The 22,051-nt window shown below is 42.1% G+C and overlaps 2 protein-coding genes across 5 annotated transcripts; both read left to right on the top strand.

The window, feature by feature from the left end:
- The first annotated feature begins 368 nt into the window (after positions 1–368).
- LOC106564036 (zinc finger protein 345) lies at positions 369–7,954 on the top strand. 2 transcript variants are annotated; one of them, XM_045710979.1, is made up of 4 exons: positions 369–610; positions 3,139–3,735; positions 3,991–4,195; positions 4,401–7,954. In XM_045710979.1, exons 2-4 carry the CDS (start codon positions 3,325–3,327, stop codon positions 6,035–6,037), a joined length of 2,253 nt encoding a protein of 750 aa, XP_045566935.1. In that variant the 5' UTR covers positions 369–610; positions 3,139–3,324; the 3' UTR covers positions 6,038–7,954. The 2 variants fall into 2 exon arrangements, with proteins under 2 accessions (XP_045566935.1, XP_013985486.1); XM_014130011.2 differs by having other exon boundaries at positions 3,991–4,183.
- A 4,650-nt stretch (positions 7,955–12,604) lies between these two features.
- Positions 12,605–17,485, top strand: LOC106564039 (zinc finger protein 883-like). 3 transcript variants are annotated; one of them, XM_045710993.1, is made up of 4 exons: positions 12,605–12,837; positions 13,806–14,335; positions 14,957–15,122; positions 15,385–17,485. In XM_045710993.1, the coding sequence occupies exons 2-4, from the start codon at positions 13,925–13,927 to the stop codon at positions 16,731–16,733; spliced, it is 1,926 nt and encodes a 641-aa protein (XP_045566949.1). In that variant the 5' UTR covers positions 12,605–12,837; positions 13,806–13,924; the 3' UTR covers positions 16,734–17,485. The 3 variants fall into 3 exon arrangements, with proteins under 3 accessions (XP_045566949.1, XP_045566954.1, XP_045566959.1); XM_045710998.1 differs by having other exon boundaries at positions 13,851–14,335; XM_045711003.1 differs by having other exon boundaries at positions 13,916–14,335.
- Positions 17,486–22,051: the final 4,566 nt, after the last annotated feature.

Raw genomic sequence — 22,051 nt, forward strand, 5'->3', positions numbered from 1 at the left:
TGGATACCAACTTTCAATAAACCCCACAGAAAAATAAGTTTACTTATATAAAATATGGTGGATAGATAGTTCACTCAGGCTCCGTTTACCATTGAAAACCATTGGGGGAAAATGGTCAGTTCTGGTCTACTTAACTCATGGACTTTCATTGAACCAGAAAAAAACGGGACTCCCTAAAAACACCGCACTTCAATTTAAGTGACTTCGTAGCAGGTTAGTAAAGCATTTTCATAACCTGCTACATTAATTATCCTAACCTGCTGCGTAAAGTCGTAGCTGTATTGAAGTGGCGTGTTTTAGGGAGTCCCAAAAAAACAAACAGCGAATGGGATGTCTCGCTTCTTTTTCTGTCGATACTCGATTGCTCTGGCCTGTGACTGAACGCAACAAAACGGAAGTTGCTGCCCTGCAACTAAAGATGGTAGCCAGTTAAGAGTCGAACTAGTATCGTTTAAGCAAGATATTCATCTCAATATAAAAAAATACAGCGCCGTAGAAAAGGACCATTAGTCGAAACTGACGAGATATAGCCTACCTGCCTTTCCACGTGGAAGAAAACGGGGGACAGAGACATGCTAACTACGTAGTTGGCTTTTCTTCAAGGAATCTGGTCAGTTGGCTAGCTTTTGTTCAACAACAGCTTTAGCCGGATTTATGTTTTTGTACCTTTATGAACGAGGAATGTTCACAGTCTAATTATGACAATGTTACAAATTCTAGTTTGGTGAGGTCCAAACAAACCCGGCATTGTGAGTATGACACGGACGTTTATGCCCAACTAGTCGTCGGTTAAGGTGTGTGTGTATATATATATATATATATATATATATATATATATATATATATATATATTAAAATCTTTAACGTTAGTTGGTCTGATATTGCTCCGTTTTAAAATATAAATAGCTCAAATGAACCATAACGTTATTTTTTTCTTCATGTCGATACCTTTAAACGACGTTATGAATTTCTCCAAAAATAATACCGGAGGAAGTTTTGTAGATTAGGTTGCGGCCATGTTGATGGCGTCATTAGTCGGTCTGAGTTCAGGTCTTTATATCGGGCGAGTGTATGGAAGCGTTTAGCTGCCAAAACTCAATTGGAATTGCAAATGGCCAATGATAAATCAATATCATGTTTTCAATTCCTTTTTCTAACTGGGTATGCATTTCCTAAATTGGTATTTTCATGGTTGAGTATGCATATTGTCTGCCAATTTACAAAATAAATAGCAAAGTGTGTTTGATATTTAAGTTCCATGGTACTATCCAGTACAACACTGATACATTTAAAAATCAAATGTAAATGCTTAAATGACAAATCATTTATCATGTTTGCCATTTCATTTCCTTTGGAGAGCATGAATTGTGACAAGATAAATTATTCTCAATTGACAATGCTTTTCCATACTCTGTGGTTTAAGACTGTCAAAATTCTAATGATCAATCAATTTCGATTAATCAATTACAATGCTTCATTTTGTTATTTTGTTTCCTCATTAAGTGTTATCGTTTTCGATCTGTGCTGATTGTCAAACACTGAAGATGTGTCAGGTGAAGTGCACTTATCATAAGGAGACTTATACTTGGAATATGGAGGGGAAAAGAGAGGGAGGTTTGAGAGAGGGAGGAAGAGGGGGAGCTTGAGTTGGGTTAAAAATGCTGGGGAAAAGGGAGATGGTTTGTTAAAGAAGAACGGTAGAAAGTGTAAGCAGAGGGAGCTGAAGACAGGAGGAGAAATGTGAGTTAATGAGGGCGAAGTATCGGAGGTGGTAGGTGTGGTAAAGTTCTCGGAGCCCGAGGCACTGAGGGTCAGGATAAAGATGAATCTGTGACAGTAGGAGTTAAGTTTTAGAAAAAGTTGGACTCTTGCCTTGTGGCTGATCCATTTAGTGGTTTCAGGGTGGGTGAAAACAGAGTTGGGTGCTGTGGAATTGGTGAGGGTAACCAGAAGTGGTCTTCTGATAATTGTTTGTGCTTCTGCTGGTCAGAGGGAACAGGTGTTCCGCGTTAAACGAATGGGGGCAAGAAATGTGAATTGTTTTTGCTCTCAAGAAAAGGGCGCCATTAGGCCTCCCGAGTGGCGCAGCTGTGTCGCAGCGGTCTAAGGCATCGCAGTGCTAGCTGCATCACTATAGATCCTGGTTCGATACCGGGCTGTGTCGCTGCGATCGGGAGACCCATGAGGCGGCGCACAATTGTCCCAGCGTCGTCCGGGTTCGGGGAGGGTTTGGCCGCCTTCTCCCTCTGACATGTCATCGTTCGCAGTAAACATCAATGGATCATGTCATTTCAGATACTTGAGGGTAGCCTCACGATATCTCAATACAAATGACACATGTTGTTTACTTGGCTAGCTAGCTAGCTACATGCCAAATGGATCTGGCTACCCTCACATATCTGAAAATACATGATCCATTGATGTTTACTGATCATGAAAAGCATGCCATTACTGCTGTTTAACTCTGATAGAGATGCATGTGGAATAATCAGAAATGTGTAGTTCTGACTAGGCGCTTAAGAGGTGACGATATTAAAACCAAATAGTTAACATTTACCAATCCCCTGAAAACGGCACGTAGTTGTCAAGGGTTTTAGTGGAGCTGGGGGTCCCCTTGCCCCCCCCAAGCAGCCAAAAACATTAACGCGCATCGCTTGCGGTAAATATTAACACTACTTGCTGTACGTATTTGAAAACAAAAGGAACGTACTGTATCTTTCATATCAGCAAGAAATATTTTCAAAAAACGTTTAAATGAGTTACACCGTTTTGTAGGGTTATGGTTCCCACACGGCCGTGTCTTCTTGTTACATCGCTTGTTGACTGAAGACACCTGTGCTGATCAGCTATCTAACATGGCACCTGTGCTAATCAGCTATCTAACATGCCCTGAACACCTGTGTGTAAGTAACTGGGGAGGAAGTGTAGTTCTTCAACTGGAGGCACAAACAGCGTATGGAACTGTGCCAAACTGCTACAGGAAGTGTAGCATTTTATTTGAAAGATTCTTTATCGCTGATTAGAAGTAGTTGCATTAGGTAGTTGGATTAGGTGATGAGAAGAGAACTCTGGTAAATGTTGTAAATATCATATTACACTGTCAATACTGTGTTGTAATGTATCATTCTTCTATTACAGGTGTATGGACTTTCTGCTGTCTTCTACTACTACAGGTCATCTAAATTGTATGGACTTCCTGCTTTCTTCTTCTACTACAGGTCATCTAAAGTTGTATGGACTTCTTCTACTACAGGTCATCTAAAGTGTATGGACTTCCTGCTGTCTTGCCATTGATTTCATTGTTGTTCCCTCCAGTAGGACAACATGAGTGGAGAGAAGGAAACATTGCTGGATGAAATCGAACAGAGTTTGCACCGTCTAACCAAGGATAATTTACGATACCTGTGTGAACGTTGTGGAATAGATGGCTCCCAAGTTAAAGGAAAGAACCATCGCTCATTGCGACGTAAAATCATGGAGGAAATGTGGGAAAATGCAGATTCAGTCAATTCGGAGGAGCAGGGAATGTCTTGGTTACTCCGACTGAAAGATGACATCAGAAAGATACATGAAGAATCTACTGTGGCACCCATGAGTCCCAGCCAGTCTGATGATGATGATGCTACAACCTGCGGCGAGGAATGGGACATGCAGGACAAGGATTGGTTTCCTAGCAACGGGCTGGAGGCAGAGCCAGCTCCAGAGAGCCACACTCCAGAGCAGAGGCATAGGGATGTGAGTATTTCCCAGAAAGTCTCAGCAGTATTTCCTTGATTCCTCTCATTCTCTGGACCTCCTGTTATAAATTCATTGGAGGAGAAAGTCCAAGGAGGACCTCAGGTAGTCTCCTCAATGCATTTTATAGCAGGGGGTCCAGAGAATGAGAGGAATCACGGAAATACTGCTGAGACTTTTGAGGATTCTAAATTCCTTGACCGGTAGGAGAGTTTCCTTCCTGATTTATACTGGATCCCTTTTTGTGGTTTTCAGGACATGTCTCTCCCACCTGCCTCCCCTCTCCCCGAGTCCCCAGGTCCTGCCTCTCCCGCTAGCACATTACTACTGGGTTTGAAGAGGGTGTCTGTGCGGCTGGTCGACTGCAGGAAAACACTGGGGCTGAGTGGAACTACGAGAGTAGGAGGAGAAGAGAAGGGATATGGAGATTCAGATTCGATGTCCACAAGTAAGAACAATGGTGTGTGTATTAGTCTACAATCTGCGTCAGTAACAGTTCATTGATTGGTCAATATTTATTAATTGACCCATATTTGCTAAACGTAACTATTCAGTGTTGTATAGTAGCTCATCTGTGTTGGGTGGGGAAGATACTTCAACACTAGTTCATTGTTAAGTACTTTGGTACATAGTGAGGAACCTTAACTCATGTCTTTGTTTCACAGGGGACAACCCAAATGGTTGTTCGCTCAGTGGGAGGGTCTTATCATCTGGGAAGGTTCCAGGGTTGAAAGTGATCCAGCGAACTTATAGCTGTGATGTATGTGAGAAGAGTTTCACTCAGTCAGGAAACCTACGAAGACACCAAAGAGTACACACAGGAGAGAGACCATATGTCTGTCCTATATGCGGAAAGAGTTTCCGTATGTCAGGAACACTGACTAGACACAAGAGAACACACACAGGAGAGAAACCATATGGCTGTCCTATATGTGGAAAGCGTTTCCGTATGTCAGGAACACTGACTATACACAAGCGAACACACACTGGAGAGAAACCTTATAGCTGCGATCAATGTGGGAAGAGTTTTACTCAAGCTTGTTCCCTGACTGAACACAAGCGAACACACACTGGTGTGATGTTCCACTGCTCAGACTGTGAGAAGAGCTTCCCTACATCAGTGAAGTTGAAACGGCACCAGCATACACACACAGGAGAGAAATCTTATCGCTGTGATCAATGTGAAAAGAGTTTTGCGAGAGCTTATTCCCTGACTGAACACAAGCTAACACACACTGGAGAGAAACCATATGTCTGTGATCAATGTGGGAAGAGATTTACTAACTCAGGAACACTGACTTTACATAAGCCAACACACACTGGAGAGAAACCTCGTAGCTGTGCTATATACAGCTGTAAGCACTGTGAGTGGAGTTTTGCTCATTCAGAAGACCTAGCAAGACACCACCAGAGAAAACACATGTGGGAGGGTATTCATGTCTGTGATCAATGTGGGAAGAGTTTTGCTAGTTCTGGAGACCTGAATATACACAAGCGTATACACACAGGCGAGAAACAATATGTCTGTGATCAGTGTGGAAAGAGTTTTGCTAGTTCGGGAAACCTGAATATACACAAGCGTATACACACAGGCGAGAAACCATATGTTTGTGATCAATGTGGGAAGAGCTTTGCTTCATCGGGATTCCTGACTAAACACAAGCATATACACACCGGAGAGAAACCTTACACTTGTGAACAGTGTGATAAGAGATATGTTTCCAAAGGAGAGTTGCGAACGCACCAGCTTGTACACCCCAGAGAGAACTCTCTTTTCCTGTGTGATCGATGTGGGAAGAGCTTCACACACATGGGATCCCTGAATGTACACATGCGTAGGCACACAGGAGAGAAACCCTACCGCTGCGATCAATGTGGGAAGAGCTTTATTCAGCCAGTAGAATTGAAAATGCACCAACGAGTGCACACTGGAGAGAAACCCTACAGCTGTACTCTATGCAGGAAGAGATTCGCTCAGTCAGGACTGCTGACTGTACACAAGAGAACACACACTGGAGAAAAACGTTATAAATGTGATATATGTGGGAAGAGATTCGCTCAGTCAGGAAACCTGAAGAGTCATCAGAAAACCCACACAGGCAGAGCGAGAACCCGCACAGGCAGAGAGAGAACCAACACAGGTGGAGAGAAAATCCCCACAGGCAGAGAGAGAACCAACACAGGTGGAGAGAAAATCCCCACAGGCAGAGAGAGAAATCAAACAGACGGAGGACTGAATCACCTCCACACCTCCATTCTCTCAGGCATCCGTTCTCATGATCCCTCTGTAGACTCTGGGTAGACATCACAGGATCCCTGTATTGACTCTGAGTAAACATCACAGGATCCCTGTATTGACTCTGGGTAAACATCACAGGATCCCTGTATTGACTCTGGGTAAACATCACAGGATCCCTGTATTGACTCTGGGTAAACATCACAGGATCCCTGTATTGACTCTGGGTAAACATCACAGGATCCCTGTATTGACTCTGGGTAAACATCACAGGATCCCTGTATTGACTCTGGGTAAACATCACAGGATCCCTGTATTGACTCTGGCTAGACATCACAGGATCCCTGTATTGACTCTGGGTAAACATCACAGGATCCCTGTACTGAATCTGGGTAAACATCACAGAATCCCTCTGTAGACTCTGGGTAAAATAGCCCACTTTGTATTCCATATACAGTGTACATTGCATGGAGGCGGCAGAGTACGAAGTGCTGCTGGATATGTACGACACAGTCCCCCTCAATTAATATTGGTTAGTATTTTTGTTACAATACGAATATCCGCAAATGGTTTTAATGTGCATTTGTGCCCGACCACGTCCACTGGGAATGTTTATTGGTCAATAGTGGCCATGTTTTAAATTACTAGCCTAGAATATATTGCCTTGTGAGACTTTTGTCCATAGAGGGACACTATTATCAAGTTTCCTACAGATCAGGTCATTCGGTTGCAGAGGAGTAACTTTAAGTGTTTTTCACTCAATTCAAAATGGCAGAAAATCCATCATGGCGGCCCTTATGGTTCTCTGAGGCAAATGTGTTCCTTGTGAGGAGGAGCTCTGCAGACTGTCTCCTGAAGTAATTTAGCCGCGCTCTGTAGAGTTGCTGTTTTCTCAATGAACTTGTGACATTCCTGGATTATTCATTATATTAATGAGGTCTGATTCAATCAACAAATACGATCGTCCGTTTTGTAAAAAAAAAGGTTAAGGGTCCAAGACCGTGTACATATCTGGTGGCTGTGTTGGCAAAATCACTCCATATCCCATCGTGTCAAGTAGGGAGAGGCTGCCCTTTGTCACAGTTCCAGACCAGTCAGAAACATCCAGCTAAACCCCTACGTCAATGACGCCGGTGGATCTTTAAACTGATCTTAGGTCTGCGTTAAGTAGCAATAAAACACGACAGATGGCTCAAACCAGTCATGGCTATTCAACAAAACAATAAATCCTTTTCAACTTTCTTTCCAGAAAAAATCTTAGTTACATGATTGTATAACTAGCAAATCAATTTGAAGTTGAGGGTGCAGTATTTATGACGTGAGGAGGAAAACAAGCTCGGGTCAGGATATAGCTGGGTGCACATGCTCACTAGACTAATTCAGGACACTGATTGTAGTTTTTGATATCAGGAGCTGTTGGCAAAGTTTAATTTAAGCAATTCAGATGACACATATTTATGGAGAGCGAATCGATATACAATCCCGAAATCAGCTGTAACTGTCAAAGTAAAACAAAGCCCCCCCCCCCATGGGATGGTTGAGCTAATGTGATTAGCATGAGGTTGTAAGTAACACATTTTCCAAGAAAGCATAAATTCTTGTTAATCTAACTGCACTGTCCAATTTACAGTAGCAATTACAGTGAAAGAATACCATGTTATTGTTTGAGGAGAGTGCACATTTATGAACTTGAAAATGTATCAATAAACCAATTAGGCATATTTGGGCAGACGTAATACAACATTTTGAACAGAAATGCAATGGTTCATTGGATCAGTCTAAAACTTTGCACATACACTGCTGTTGTCTAGTGCCCAAAATCTAAATTGTACCTAGAGTCATAAGTCACATATTGGCCTTTCTCGTGCATTTCAAAGATGATGGAACAAAACAAAAAAAGAAAATGCATGTTTTTTTATTTATTTGTATCTTTTACCAGCTCCTGAGTGGCACAGCGGTCTAAGGCACTGCATCTCAGTGCAAGAGGCATCACTGTAGTACCTGGTTCGAATCCAGGCTGTATCACATCCGGCCGTGATTGGGAGCCCCATAGGGCGGCGCACAATTGGCCCAGCGTCGTCCGGCATTGTAAATAAGAAATTGTTCTTAACTGACTTGCCTAGTTAAATAAAGGTTCAATTAATGTGTTATATTCTCCTACATTCATTTGACGTTTCCACAAACTTCAAAGTGTTTCCTTTCAAATGGTATCAAGAATAACCCGTCTCCCCCTGTCTGGTACAGGTACCCCCACCACACACCCCCCCACTCTCTCCCGAGCTTTCGCTCGCCTCCAGCACACACGCACTGTTGGGGCGAGTGCCTCTGAACTTACAATAGCTAGCCCCAAGTCGTTTATATATAGATTTTTTTCTCTTGTGCATTTTGCCATTTGCCTCATGACTCCTGCATACTTTGTCTACAACCTTTCTTTACCCAACTGTGGGACAGGCTGTTTGCTCCCACACTCAGGACCCTGACTCTCTATTAGTTACACAGACTTTTGGCCTCCCATCCTATTCTAACCACCTCTTGCTGGTTTTGTATTCATGTTACCTGATGAAATTGCTGTACAATATGATCTTGTTGCCATCTGATGCACATTCAGATATCATAAATCAGCACTGCAGAGCTCTCCCTGTACTATGCCGTGCCTTGATTGTATTACTGTTGATGATATCTGGAAATGTGCATGTACACCCTGGCCCATCTACCTTTGCTAGGCCCAATTCTGACTTGTGCTCTGATATCTGCTTCACTGATTTCTGCTCTCGTAAAAGCCTGAGTTTTCTACACGTTAACACTAGAAGCTTATTACCTACAATGCATCATTTGAAAGTGTGGGTTCACAGCTCCAATCCAGATGTGTTGGTCATTACTGAGATGTGTTTTGAATACTGATAACCTTTCTGGTTATAACCTTTTTCGGCAAGACAGATCTTCCAAAGGTGGGGGAGTGGCAATCTTTACCAAGGATCAACTTCACTGCTCGGTTGTCTCCATCAAGTCTGTCCCCAAACAATTTGGTTTGCTGGTTTTAAGCATTAAATGTTCAAATAGCTCTTTGTTGACTGTTGCTGGGTGCTATAGTCCTCCATCAGCCTGTACCCTACCTGCCCTAAGGTCTCTCTTGGCCCCTTACACTAAGTGTGAATTTGTCCTGCTAGATGACCTAAAATGGGACATGCTTAAACCACCACCTGTGTTTGTAATGGCTGCTCAGTGAAACGACCTGTCCTGATTGGCATAGACGCTTGCAAAAATTTTTTTTATGAGCAAGCCTTCCTTCATGAACTGGCCTCTGTAAAATGGTATAGAATCAGCTTGATCCCCTCTGTCGAAGACGCTTGGACCTTCTTTTTTTATATTTTCAGTGGTATTGTTATTGAACACGTCCCCATACAGAAAATTAGAATTAAAAACGGGTTCAGCCCCTGGTTCGACCGTGATCTTGCAGAGTTACTCCACCTCAAGAAATACATTTGGTGAAAGGCTCGGCACACGCATATTCAGGCTGGCTGGCTCTCGTTCAGGCAAATGAGAAATAAGTGCATTCAGGCTATCTGGAAGGCCAAAGTTATTTACTTTCAGGAGCAGTTCTCTCTCTGTGGGTTTAACCCCCAAGAAGTTCTGGAAAACAGTTAAAGATCTGGAGAATAAACCATCCTCACAGCTGCCCATGTCCCTTAATGTTGATGTGGTTGTTACTGACAAGCACCACATGGCTGAGCTCTTTAATCACCACTTCATTAAGTCAGGATTCCTATTTGACTCAGCCATGCCTCCTTGCCCGTCCAAAATTTCCTCATCTCCCACCCCTTCCAATGTGACTATCCCCGATGCTTCTCCTTCTTTTTCCCCTGCCCCGCTACAAAGTTTCTCCCTGTAGGCAGTCACTGAGTCCGAGGAGCTAAAGGGCCTCCTGAAACTTGACCCCAAAAAACATCTGAGTCAGATGGTTTAGACACTTTCTTCTTTAAGGTTGCTGCCCCTATCATCGCCAAGCCTATCTCCAACCTTTTTAACCTGTCTCTCCTTTCTGCGGAGGTTCCCATTGCTTGGAAAGCAGCCACGGTTTGTCCTTTATTTAAATGGGGGAGATCAAGCTGATCCTAACTGTTATAGGACAATTTTCTATTTTGCCCTGTTTATCAAAAGTGTTGGAAAAACTTGTCAATAATCAACTGACTGGCTTTCTTAATGTCTATAGTATTCTCTCTGGTATGCAATTTGGTTTCCGCTCAGGTTATGGATGCGTCACTGCAACCTTAAAGGTCCTCAATTGCCCTTGATTCTAAGCAATGGTGTGCTGCTATTTCTGTTGACTTGGCCAAAGTTTTTGATACGGTAGGTCATTCCATTCTTGTGAGCCGGCTAAGGAGTATTGGTGTCTCCGAGGGGTCTTTGGTCTGTTTTGCTAACTACCTCTCTCTAAGAGTACAGTGTATAAAGTCAGAACATCTGCTGTCTCAGCCACTGCGTGTCACCAAGGGAGTACCCCAAGGCTCAATCCTAGGCCCCACGCTCTTCTCAATTTACATCAACAACATAGCTCATGCAGTAGGATGCTCTCTCATCTATTTATATGCAGATGATAGCCTTATACTCAGCTGGCCCCTCCCTGGATTTTGTGTTGAACACTCTACAACAAAACTTTCTTAGTGTCCAATAAGCTTTCTCTACCTTTAACCTTGTTCTGAACACCTCCAAAACAAAGGTCATGTGGTTTGGTAAAAAGAATGCCCCTCTCCCCACCGGTGTTATTACTACCTCTGAGGGTTTAGAGCTTGACGTAGTCACCTCATACAAGTACTTGGGAGTATGGCTAAACGGTACACTGTCCTTCTCTCAGCACATATCAAAGCTGTAGGCTAAATTTAAATGTAGACATGGTTTCCTCTATCGTAATCACTCCTCTTTCACCCCAGCTGCCAAACTAACCCTGATTCAGATGGCCATCCTACCCATGCTAGATTAGAGACATCATTTATAGATTGCCAGGTAAGGATGCTCTTGAGTGGCTAGATGTTCTTTACCATTCAGCCATCAGATTTGCCACCCATGCTCCTTATAGGACACATCACCGCACTCTATACACCTCTGTAAACTGGTCATCTCTGTATACCTGTAGCAAGACCCAGTGGTTGATGCTTATTTATAAAACCCTCTTAGGCCTCACTCCCCCTATCCGAGATATCTACTGTAGCCCTCATCCTCCACATACAACACCCGTTCTGCCAGTCACATTCTGTTGAAAGTCACCAAAGCACACACATCCCTAGGTCGCTCGTCTTTTCAGTTCGCTGCAGCTGGTGACAGGAACAAGCTGCAACAAACTGGACAGTTTTATCTCCATCTCTTCATTCAAAGGCTCAATCATGGACACTCTTACTGACAGTTGTGGCTGCTTTGCGTGATGTGTTGTTGTCTCTACCTTCGTGCTGTTGTCTGTGCCCAATAATGTTTGTACCATGCTGTGTTCTCATGTGTTGCTGCCTTGCTATGTTGTTGTCTTAGGTCTCTCTTTATGTTGTGTTGTCGCTCTTGTCGTGATGTGTTTTTTTGTCCTATATTTACGTTTTTTAAATCCCAGCCCCCTACCTGCAGGAGGCCTTTTGGTAGGTTGTCATTGTAAATAAGAATTTGTTCTTAACTGACTTGCCTAGTTAAATAAATAAAACATATGCATATCCTTGCTTCAAGTCCTGAGCTACAGGCAGTTACATTTGGGTATGTTATTTTAGGCAAAACATTTTAAAGGGTCCGATCCTTAAGAGGTTTTAAACCGATGTTTAAATTAACCTGAATCCAGAAAATGAATGTTGAAGTCGCTTCTGGACACTGTAGACTCCACTCTACAGCAATCTTCCAGTGGATGGCCAGCACACAACCATTAGTTGACGCATGCAACATAATGATGACCGTTGTGAACCGAATTGCATAGGTGAAAGATATGTTCATTTGGCTCCCTGGTTTGCATGCTGCTGCTACTGCTTTAGGAGCTCAAAACAACAATTATCTGCAGATAATTTATTAAATATTTATATAAAGAGGGTGAATCCTCACTGCATAAACAAATAGTGGGGAGAGGGCACCAAGCTGGTTTTTGCAGTGCTTTAAAAAGAGATCTAATAATTTGACCAGGTAAGAAAATATATTTTAAGGCATATTTCATGATCTGACATAATGGTAGCCTACTTTTTGCGCTTTACATTGGAGATTAGCAAAAAAGAATCTTATGGTTCTAGGTTGATATATATATATATTTTTTTTCTTTAAGTATTTTGAACGAAGAGCCATTTGCGAGCCAAATGAGCAGGCTCTTTTACGTGAACGGAGCCAGTGTTTCAGCAGTGTTATATTAATACTCCATGTTTTAATTAAAATGTAATACATATGATTATAGTAAATACATACCACTTTATAATAAGATCAAATACAAATCTTATGAACTTTGGAATTCCTTTTCTTTCACTTTACTAATTTTTCAGTGAACAAATAAAAATGCATCAACTTTTACCTGAAGTGTAAGATTACAGTTACACGAAGCTTCATCCATGTATTTAGTCAAAATAGTTTAATATTCTATGTCGATACTCGATTGCCGTGGCCTGCGTGACTGAACGTAACAACGTCAGTCAAAGCGGAAGTGGCTGCGAAAGATAGTAGCATACAAGCGATATATTCTCATCTTAATCAACAAAATACAATATCCACAGGTTAACTTTGTTTTGACGTAAAGGATCATTAGCTGAAACTGAAGAGATATGGCTAGCTAGCTATCTACCTTTTCCACAAGGGGAAAAAAAACGGTGGGCAGACGCTTGGTAGCTACCTAACGTTAGCTGTTTTATACAAGGTACCTGGTAAGTTGGCTAACTTTTATGTTCTACAACCTGATGTTTTTGTGCACCTATGAACGACGTAGCTGGGTTTACAGCTTTCATATGACAATACCAATTCCAGTTTTGTGACGCGCAAATAAACACGGCAGTGTGACTGTCACACAAACATTGTTGTTACTAACTAGTCCTTGGTGAACTTAGCTTTACACGTTAGCTAGGCAGATAATGCGCCGTTGCAAAGATGAGTAGGTCATATCAACCATACAGTTTTATTTTCATGTCGATGCCTTTAAACGAAGTTGTGAAATGCCGCAAGCAGCTGATTTGGTTGCGGCAATATTGACGTGACATGGGTGTTGCCAACTACTTTTAAGTAAGATTAGCTAGAGTACCACCGTATGAGTCACAATACACATAAAACCTAGCGGCCAAACAAGTCTTCTTGTCCTAGAGAGATTTACACTGTTATCAAAACGTCACGCGAGTCCGTTGCCAGGGAAGCTAACGTTGCTGCTAGAGGGTCCGTTGCCGGGGAAGCTAACGTTGCTGCTAGCTACCGTTAGCAGGCGAACGGTTCTTGTGGACTAGGAGACTAACGTTAATAGTGAAAACATTACATAAACATAGAGACTAAGGAAATACTGCTCTCTCATATAAAGGGGTCTTGGACACTCACTTACCTTGACATGAAGAATCTATTAAACAAGTCCCTTCGTTGTGTAGTCGACAAACTTGGCATTTCTTCTTAATTGTCATTTTGCGACGCCACCAAAAAATTCCAACCAAACATCTGAATCTCACAAATAGTGGCAGCCTATTGTGGCTGATCTAGGATCAGCCTACACCTAGGTCTACAGTAGTTGCATTAGGTGATGAGAAGAGAACACTTGTAAATGTTGTAAATAATCATATTACACTGTCAATACTGTGTAATGTATCATTCTTCTAGTACAGGTGTATGGACTTCCTGCTGTCTTCTTCTACTACAGGTCATCTAAAGTGTATGGACTTCCTGCTGTCTTCTTCTACTACAGGTCATCTAAAGTGTATGGACTTCCTGCTGTCTTGCCATTGACTGCATTGTTGTTGTTCCCAACAGCAGGACAACATGAGTGGAGAGAAGGAAACATTGTTGGATGAAATTGAACAGCGTTTATTTACTCTAACTAAGGACAATATACTTTACCTGTGTGAACGTTGTGGAATTGATGTCTCCCAAGTTAAAGGAAAGCACCATCGCTCATTGCGACGTAAAATCATGGAGGAAATGTGGGAAAATGCAGATTCAGTCAATTCGGAGGAGCAGGGAATGTCTTGGTTACTCCGACTGAAAGATGATATCAGAAAGATACATGAAGAATCTACTGTGGCACCCATGAGTCCCAGCCAGTCTGATGATGATGATGCTACAACCTGCGGCGAGGAATGGGACATGCAGGACAAGGATTGGTTTCCTAGCAACAGGCTGGAGGCGGAGTCATCTCCAGAGAGCCACACTCCAGAGCAGAGGGAGAGTGGTGTGAGTACATCCCAGTCGGAAAGTATTTCTGATTCTCAACAGTCTGTCTTGGATTCTTCTTGATTCAGAGTCCTTCTATACTGTACATACATTGGAGGAGAATATCTGAGGTTCCTCCTCTTGGACCTTCTCCTCCGATGCTTTATGAGGAGGCAGAATAGCCCGATTGAGGAATCAAGGAAAGACTTGAGATTTCAAAATTCCCACCTTCCTTTTCTGAGTCAAGATCACGTTCAGTGCTAAAATGCCAGCCGAGATCTAGTGCTCAGATTTTTTTTAAACCTGCCCAAGAATAATGTCCGCCTGTGCAACATGAACCTAATAAAACCAGTTCTGTAGTCTGTGCAGGAGACTTAATACATTATCACAGCATATTGGCTATGTTTGGCCTGCCAATATTGTTCTTCTCAGACCATATTATATTTCAAAACTTGAGCTTTGATCAAATAGATCAGTTGTTGTATTACTTGCGAGGCACAGCTGAGCATAAATTAAAATAATGTGCTTTTTTTTTACTTGACTGATGGTACCGGCATGGTGACCACTTCTTTACAGGCAGGAGTGTTTTCCTCCCTGCTTCATCTAGTCTCTATTTCTGTCTCTATTTTTGGGGATTTCCAGGACAAGCCTACTTTGCCGCCTTCCTCCCTCCAGTCCCTGGGTTGTGCCTCTCCCGGTAGTGCTTTACTGTGGGGGGCATCTGTGTGGCTGGATGACTGCAGGAAAACACCCGGGCTGAGTGGAACTGTGAGAGGAGGAGAAAAAGAGGGAGATTTGACTGATCAAAGTAAGTAGGAGGTTTTAGTGGCGTGGGGGTTAAGTGGTGTGTTAATAATGTGGTCTGGAGGGTTAAGGGGTGTGTTGGTGCATTAATAATCTGGTCTGGAGGGTTATTAAGGGGTGTGTTGGTGTTTTAATAATGTGGTCTAGAGGAGGAAGCAATATTTTTTTGACAACACAGCTGTGTGATTCAACTTCTCTAGGACTGATAGTTTATGATGAAGACTTACACTGTATTCACTGTTTTATAAATTGTTTCATTTACACAGGAAAGAGACGTGACTATCCTGGTTCCTCTGGAGCGCCTAAAAAACATCCTGATGCTGATAAGGCAGAGAAAAGTCTTTCCAGATCAGAACACCTTGAGAAACATGAATGGAGACCCACAGGGATGAAACATCACCGCTGCTCTGACTGTGGGAAGAGTTGCAAATCTTCATCAGAACTAAAAAAACACCAGAGAATCCATACAGGAGAGAAACCTTATAACTGTGATCAATGTGGGAAGAGTTTTCGTTATTCAAGCCAGTTTAAAATACACCTGCGAAAACACACAGGTGAGAAGCCTTATAGCTGTTCAGACTGTGGGATAAGCGTTTGTACCTCAAGTCAGCTGTTATCGCACAAGCGAACCCACACAGAAGAGAAGCCTTACAGCTGCTTACTGTGTGAGAAAAGATTTTCTTCAAAATATAGTCTGAAATTACACCAGCGGTTCCACACTGGAGAAACAAATTATGGCTGCGATCAGTGTGAGAAGAGTTTCACCTCGTTGGCAGACCTCAGAACTCACCAGAGAATCCACACCGGAGGGAAACCTCACCTCTGCTCCCAGTGTGGGAAGCGCTTCCGCCAACAATCACGCTTGAAAAGCCACGAGAGGATTCACACAGGAGAGAAACCTTTCCAGTGCTCCCACTGTGGGAAGACGTTCAGCCACAGGGCCACGTTTAAAGCACACCAGCGGACTCACACTGGAGAGAAGCCTTACCAATGCTCCCAGTGCAGGAGGAGTTTCTCCCAAATGGGCCACCTGAAAGTACACCAACAGACGCATGCTAAAGTGAGGTCTCACCTCTGCCCGCAGTGTGGTAAGGGCTACTACTCTCTAGACATCTACAATGCACACATGAGAACACACAACGGTGAGAAGACTCACCACTGCGCCGACTGTCCCAAGAACTTCCTCACCCTGACTCAGCTCAAAACACACCAGCGGACACACACAGGAGAGAAACCATACGTCTGCGACCAGTGTGGGAAGAGCTTTGCCGAATCGGGAAGCCTGACTCTACACCATCGCTCGCACACCGGGGAAAAACCTTACCACTGCTCTGAGTGCGGGAGGAGCTTTGCTCGCTCCGGGGCACTGAAGAAGCACCAGCTTACACACACTGGGGAGAAGCCTTACAGCTGTGGTCAGTGTGGAAAGAGGTTTCCCAGGTCAGATACTCTGGCTACACACATGAGAACACATACAGGAGAGAAGCCCTATAGGTGTGATCCATGTGGTGAGAGGTTCTCCTATCATAGGTGCCTGGTAAAACACATGAAAACACATGTAGGAGATACTCCAGCCCTCGAGCGACCAATCACCCTAGGCCTCGGGGTTGAATGACCTGTCCATCAACCAATCACACCAGACTTAGGGTAAAATGGAAATGTCTTACAGATTAAATATGAACAGCATGGTAGCAATTGAAAGAAAAAAGTTGAGGACACAACAGTTCACCTGACACAAGACTGAATCCAAATATTACTGTCGATTTTATATTTTCTGTACATTAGGCCACATTGATAACATGTTACTGAACAGCCATTGCGTTCTAATTTCAACCTCTATACGGGTATGAGTGTAAAGGGTTAATGGCTTATATTATTATTATTATTCTATATTGTTATTAATATGGGTTGTTCGTTGCTGAGTGTTGTAACATGGTGCCAATTTCAAAGCTATATTTCTTGAAATTATTTCAGAATGTGTTGACCCTGATTTGTTAGATTTCGCGCCCCCTCCCCCCAGCATTTACAAGCTGAATTGTTATGTTGTTGACTTGATTAAACATTTAGGATGTTTCTAAATATCTGTTTTATACCAGGTTCTAACATGCATCCTTTTGTCCTGATCTTGTCCACATTCTGATTGTGACCACATTTTAAGACGGGTGTAAACAATCAAAAGACACATTGTGATCAGATCTTCCTTCCTACCCCCGGAGGTATTCAGGCACACATTGTGCAGATGGATCTGGATCTTTTTTTCCTTTTTTTTTTTAATGGAATATCTACATAGGCGTACAGAGGCCCATTATCAGCAACCATCACTCCTGTGTTCCAATGCCACGTTGTGTTAGCTAATCCCAGGTTATCATTTTAAAAGGCTAATTGATCATAAGAAAACCCTTTTGCAATTATGTTAGCACAGCTGAAAACTGTTGTCCTGATTAAAGAAGCAATAAAACTGGCCTTCTTAAGACTAGTTGATAATCTGGAGCATCAGCATTTGTGGATTCGATTACAGGCTCAAAATGGCCAGAAACAAACTTTCTTCTGAAACTCGTCAGTCTATTCTTGTTCTGAGAAATGAAGGCTATTCCAAGTGAGAAATTGCCAAGAAACTGAGGATCTTGTACAACACTGTGTACTACTCCTTTCACAGAACAGCGCAAACTGGCTCTAACGTGCCATTGGAACACAGGGTGATTGGCTGCTGATAATGGGCCTCTGTAGATATTCCATACAAAATCAGCCGTTTCCAGCTACAATAGTCATTTACAACATTAACAATGTCAACACTGTATTTCTGATCAATTTGATATTATTTTAATGGACAAAATGTATTTTTCTTTCAAAAACAAGGACATTTCTAAGTGACCCCAAACTTTTGAACGGTAGTATGTGTTTATATATAAAGCTGCAGTCGTAGTCTGAAATAGAACCCTATTCACTAGAACATATAAAGCTATAATCAGTCCTAGTCCCAAATGGAACCCTATTCACTAGGACATATATAAAGCCATAGTCAGTCGTAGTCCCAAATGGAACCCTATTCTCTAGGACATATATATAAAGATACAGTCGTAGTCCCAAATGAAACCCTATTCTCAAGGACATATAGTGCACTACATCTGACCAGAGTCCTATGGGAATAGTATCTTGTCGTTTCGGGTTTCCTCAAAAGACTACATTTTCTTTATTGCTGTGCCGGTGTACATGTAGAGTTATTCAGTTATCTATTACTCCCAAATTGTAAATAAATAAAAAAAAGACATTGACTAACAATATGAGTGAAATGTGTTTTTACCGCAATGACGAACTGATAAATCGTTTTGAGATTGGGCATCAGCAAGATTATAACCTGTGACCTTAGCCTCCCTATCCCAGCGCCAGTCAGAAGGTAGATTAGAACAGCAGTAGATTTGACATGGGATTAGTTACGAATGTTCGATCAAGTTGGAAAACAAAAGGTGTGACTGGGATTGGAACTGACAAGCTTGTTGGTTTCAACCTGTGTATATTTGGTATTTTATTAGGATCCCCATTAGCTGTTGCAAAAGCAGCAGCTACTCTTCCTGGGGTCCACACAGAACATGAAACATGACATAATACAGAACATTAATAGACAAGAACAGCTCAAGGACAGAACTACATACATACATAGAAATATAATAGCAGCGTAGTATAACATTACTGTAAGCCAAAACACCACCGCATTCAATGGTGAATTATAATTCAAGTTTTATGTGTAAAACATGCATGCAGCATCTGCATACCAACCATGCAGTTATGTACAGTGTTGTTTTGAATGATGTACAGTGAATTTTAGAGCAGATGGTGTTACTGTACCAAAGCCTACCTGTGTATTTTGCTGTGTATCATGTGATCTTGCAGACATGGATTCAGCTTTGATCTAACTTCATTAAAGGAGCACCATTCATTAAAGGAGCACCATTCATTAAAGGAGCACCATTCAGCTTTGATCTAACTTCATTAAAGGAGCACCATTCATTAAAGGAGCACCATTCATTAAAGGAGCACCATTCAGCTTTGATCTAACTTCATTAAAGGAGCACCATTCATTAAAGGAGCACCATTCATTAAAGGAGCACCATTCAGCTTTGATCTAACTTCATTAAAGGAGCACCATTCATTAAAGGAGCACCATTCAGCTTTGATCTAACTTCATTAAAGGAGCACCATTCATCAAAGGAGAACCACCCGTTGTTTGTTCTTTACACGTAGTAGACCAGGGGTGTCCAACTCATTCCATAGAGGTTCTAGTGTCTGCTGGTTTTTGGTTTTTATTTTCAACTAAGCCCTAGACAACCAGGTGAGGGGAATTCCTTACTAATCAGTGACCTTAATTTATTAATTAAGTACAAGGCAGGAGTGATAACACACAGACACTCGCCCCCCGTTTGCCACCTGTGTAATAGAGAACAGAGAATATATAGTGTAAAGCATCAGGATCCAGTGGACTAAAGATCCCGTAAAAGTCAGCTCCGCAGACACTCCTTTTCTTATTTCACGCTCACCTGTAAACCCTGCCCACTGGCCTGTCAGTAAGCTTTGATCCAGCCAATCAATTTGTCCCAAACTACCTCAGGAAATGTTGCTGCTAATCAGTTATTTTACTTGTCTGTGTAAATGTGGACACAAATCAGAATGTGGACAAGTTCAGGACAAAGGAAACACATGATAGCACCAGGTATAAACATGGCTCTTATTTCAATGAGGAAAACATTACTGTAAAAAGCTCTGAGGGGTCTGTAGTTAAACTTTTTAAAAGGGAAAACTGGTGTTTAATGTCATATTTTTTTCTCCACCCGTGTGTGTTCGCTGGTGACCTTTAAGCCCACTTGATTGTGAAAAACTCTTTCCAGCCTGAGCAGTGTTAAGGCTTCTCTCCACTGTGTGTTCTCTTGTCTTTAATGCTTATGATTGTGAAAAGCATTTCCCACATCCAGAGCAGAAGTAAGGCTTCTCCTCTGTGTTTCTTAAGTTGATATCTTATGCTGGTGAACCTTAAGCTCACTTGATTGTGAAAAACTCTCTCCAGTGTGTGTTGTCTGGTGAAGTCTCAGGCTTCTTGAGTCAGCAAAACTCTTTCCACAGTCAGAGCAGTGGTATGGCTTCTCTCCAGTGTGCGTCTCCGCTGGTGTCTTTTCAGACTTGCCAATTGAGAGAACATCTTACTACAGTGGTCACCGACTGGTCGATCTCCAAGGCATTCCTAGTTGATCACTAAACATTTCTGTAAAAAAAAACTAAGATAAAACCTGTTCCTATTTATTTTTTATTCGTTGCGCACTGTTGGTTGTATGTGCACCCAAATTCAACAGCCCTAGCACAGGGAAGGCAAAGTGTTCCCATTTTTAACCATTTAATGTGTTTGAAGGTAGAAATATGCCTACCTGACAGGCCCAGAGAGCAAATCAAGTGCACCTATAGGCCTACCACTGGCCAATCAGATAGCTCAGATCACTGTGTCTGCAGTTTCCACGAGCCATAGACTGTAAAAAGAAACCTCGAACGCACAGCAAAGTGGATATTGTGAGATTTCAAAACTTTTAAAAACATGACTAGAGAAAGACTCAACGAATACAGCAAAGAGCTGATGTTTAAGTTATTCAGAACTGTCAACAATTTGTTCAAGACTTTTATTAGCTATAAAATGCACGTTCTCCCTATTTCCATAAAAGGATAAAAGCCACCGACAGAAGATATGGAAATGTTCATCACACCGTCTTTGTTCCCTTTATTACCACCTTTCACCAACGTGGTTTTCTAACACAATCGGACTATGGAAGTCCAAAGTGAAGACTGCGAAAATGTGCTTCTGATCGTTTAGAAAACTACATACCCAGCCATCACAAGTTGAGACATCTTGAGACACTTCCAAGACATATACTTTTTTAAAGACATCTTAAGATGCCATTATGTCTCAAGACATGTCTTCAAAATGTATGTCTTAAAACATTTTATGGCATCTCTCAAACCACTAATATAAAAAACGGAGTGGCTACAGGTCTGACTTTTCTGGACCCCTCTTCCCGACAGCTAAATGTCCTGAAGCTTCTGCGCATGTGGATGTACGGGTTTCTCTACTTTACACACACACACAGTCTCTTTGTGTTCTGTTTATATTCGGTTCTGTTATGTAGAATTCTATCATTATGTGATCTTGAGGACATTGATTGAGCTTTGATTTAACAATTCTTTCCAGAGTAGCCTGTTCTCTGATTAGCCAAATGAGTAGAGCAGAGACTGAGCGTAAAGTAGAGAATCCCTTTAGCTGTCGGGAAGAGCCTAGAAAATGTCTTGAAGACACTTCTCTAAATATCGTTTTCTAATGTCTTGACGTGTCATGGTGTCTCAAGACAATGTTTTTACGACCTGTACTTCCTGTAAGATCTGTTGGTCCAGATTCAACTTCCTAATCATGTTTATGTTCAATGAGAATTCTCACCACTGGTCCAGATTCCACTTCCTAATCACATTTAAGGATTATTTATGATCTACTACACAATGAAGTTTTTCATAATGGTCAGAATATTTGTATTTTGTTCAAATGCCAGTGCAGAATATTTATTACAAAAACATTTTATTTTCAATGTGTGCCGCCAGGAGATGAGTCGTTTTTCATGCTCCTAGTAGGATAGCAGCTGCTTCTTCTGCATCTTCTTCAAGTTATTAATAATGTGTAAGTTGAAGTCCAAAGTAAACACATTCTGCTCCTACATAAACATCCTACTTATTTTGATCAGTCAAATCTCCCTCGTCGTCATCTTCTTCTCCTCCTCCTCCTCTCACAGGTCCACTCAGCCCCGTTGTTTTCCTGCAGTCGACCAGCCGCACAGACACCCTCTTCAGACCCAGCAGTCTTTTACTTTGATCAGTCAAATCTCCCTCTTCCTCCTTGTCTCCTCGTCTCGT

The sequence above is a fragment of the Salmo salar genome, chromosome ssa02 (assembly GCF_905237065.1).
Source record: "Salmo salar chromosome ssa02, Ssal_v3.1, whole genome shotgun sequence".
NCBI classification, from domain to species: Eukaryota; Metazoa; Chordata; class Actinopteri; order Salmoniformes; family Salmonidae; genus Salmo; species Salmo salar.

Excerpts from the sequence above, each read along its gene's own strand:
- LOC106564036 (XM_045710979.1), top strand. The coding sequence starts at position 3,325 with ATGAGTGGAGAGAAGGAAACATTGCTGGATGAAATCGAACAGAGTTTG. Across the intron at positions 3,736-3,990 it reads CAGAGCAGAGGCATAGGGAT|GACATGTCTCTCCCACCTGC; the intron begins GTGAGTATTTCC and ends TGTGGTTTTCAG. Across the intron at positions 4,196-4,400 it reads GTCCACAAGTAAGAACAATG|GGGACAACCCAAATGGTTGT; the intron begins GTGTGTGTATTA and ends TTTGTTTCACAG.
- LOC106564039 (XM_045710993.1), top strand. The coding sequence starts at position 13,925 with ATGAGTGGAGAGAAGGAAACATTGTTGGATGAAATTGAACAGCGTTTA. Across the intron at positions 14,336-14,956 it reads CAGAGCAGAGGGAGAGTGGT|GACAAGCCTACTTTGCCGCC; the intron begins GTGAGTACATCC and ends GGGGATTTCCAG. Across the intron at positions 15,123-15,384 it reads GGGAGATTTGACTGATCAAA|GAAAGAGACGTGACTATCCT; the intron begins GTAAGTAGGAGG and ends TCATTTACACAG.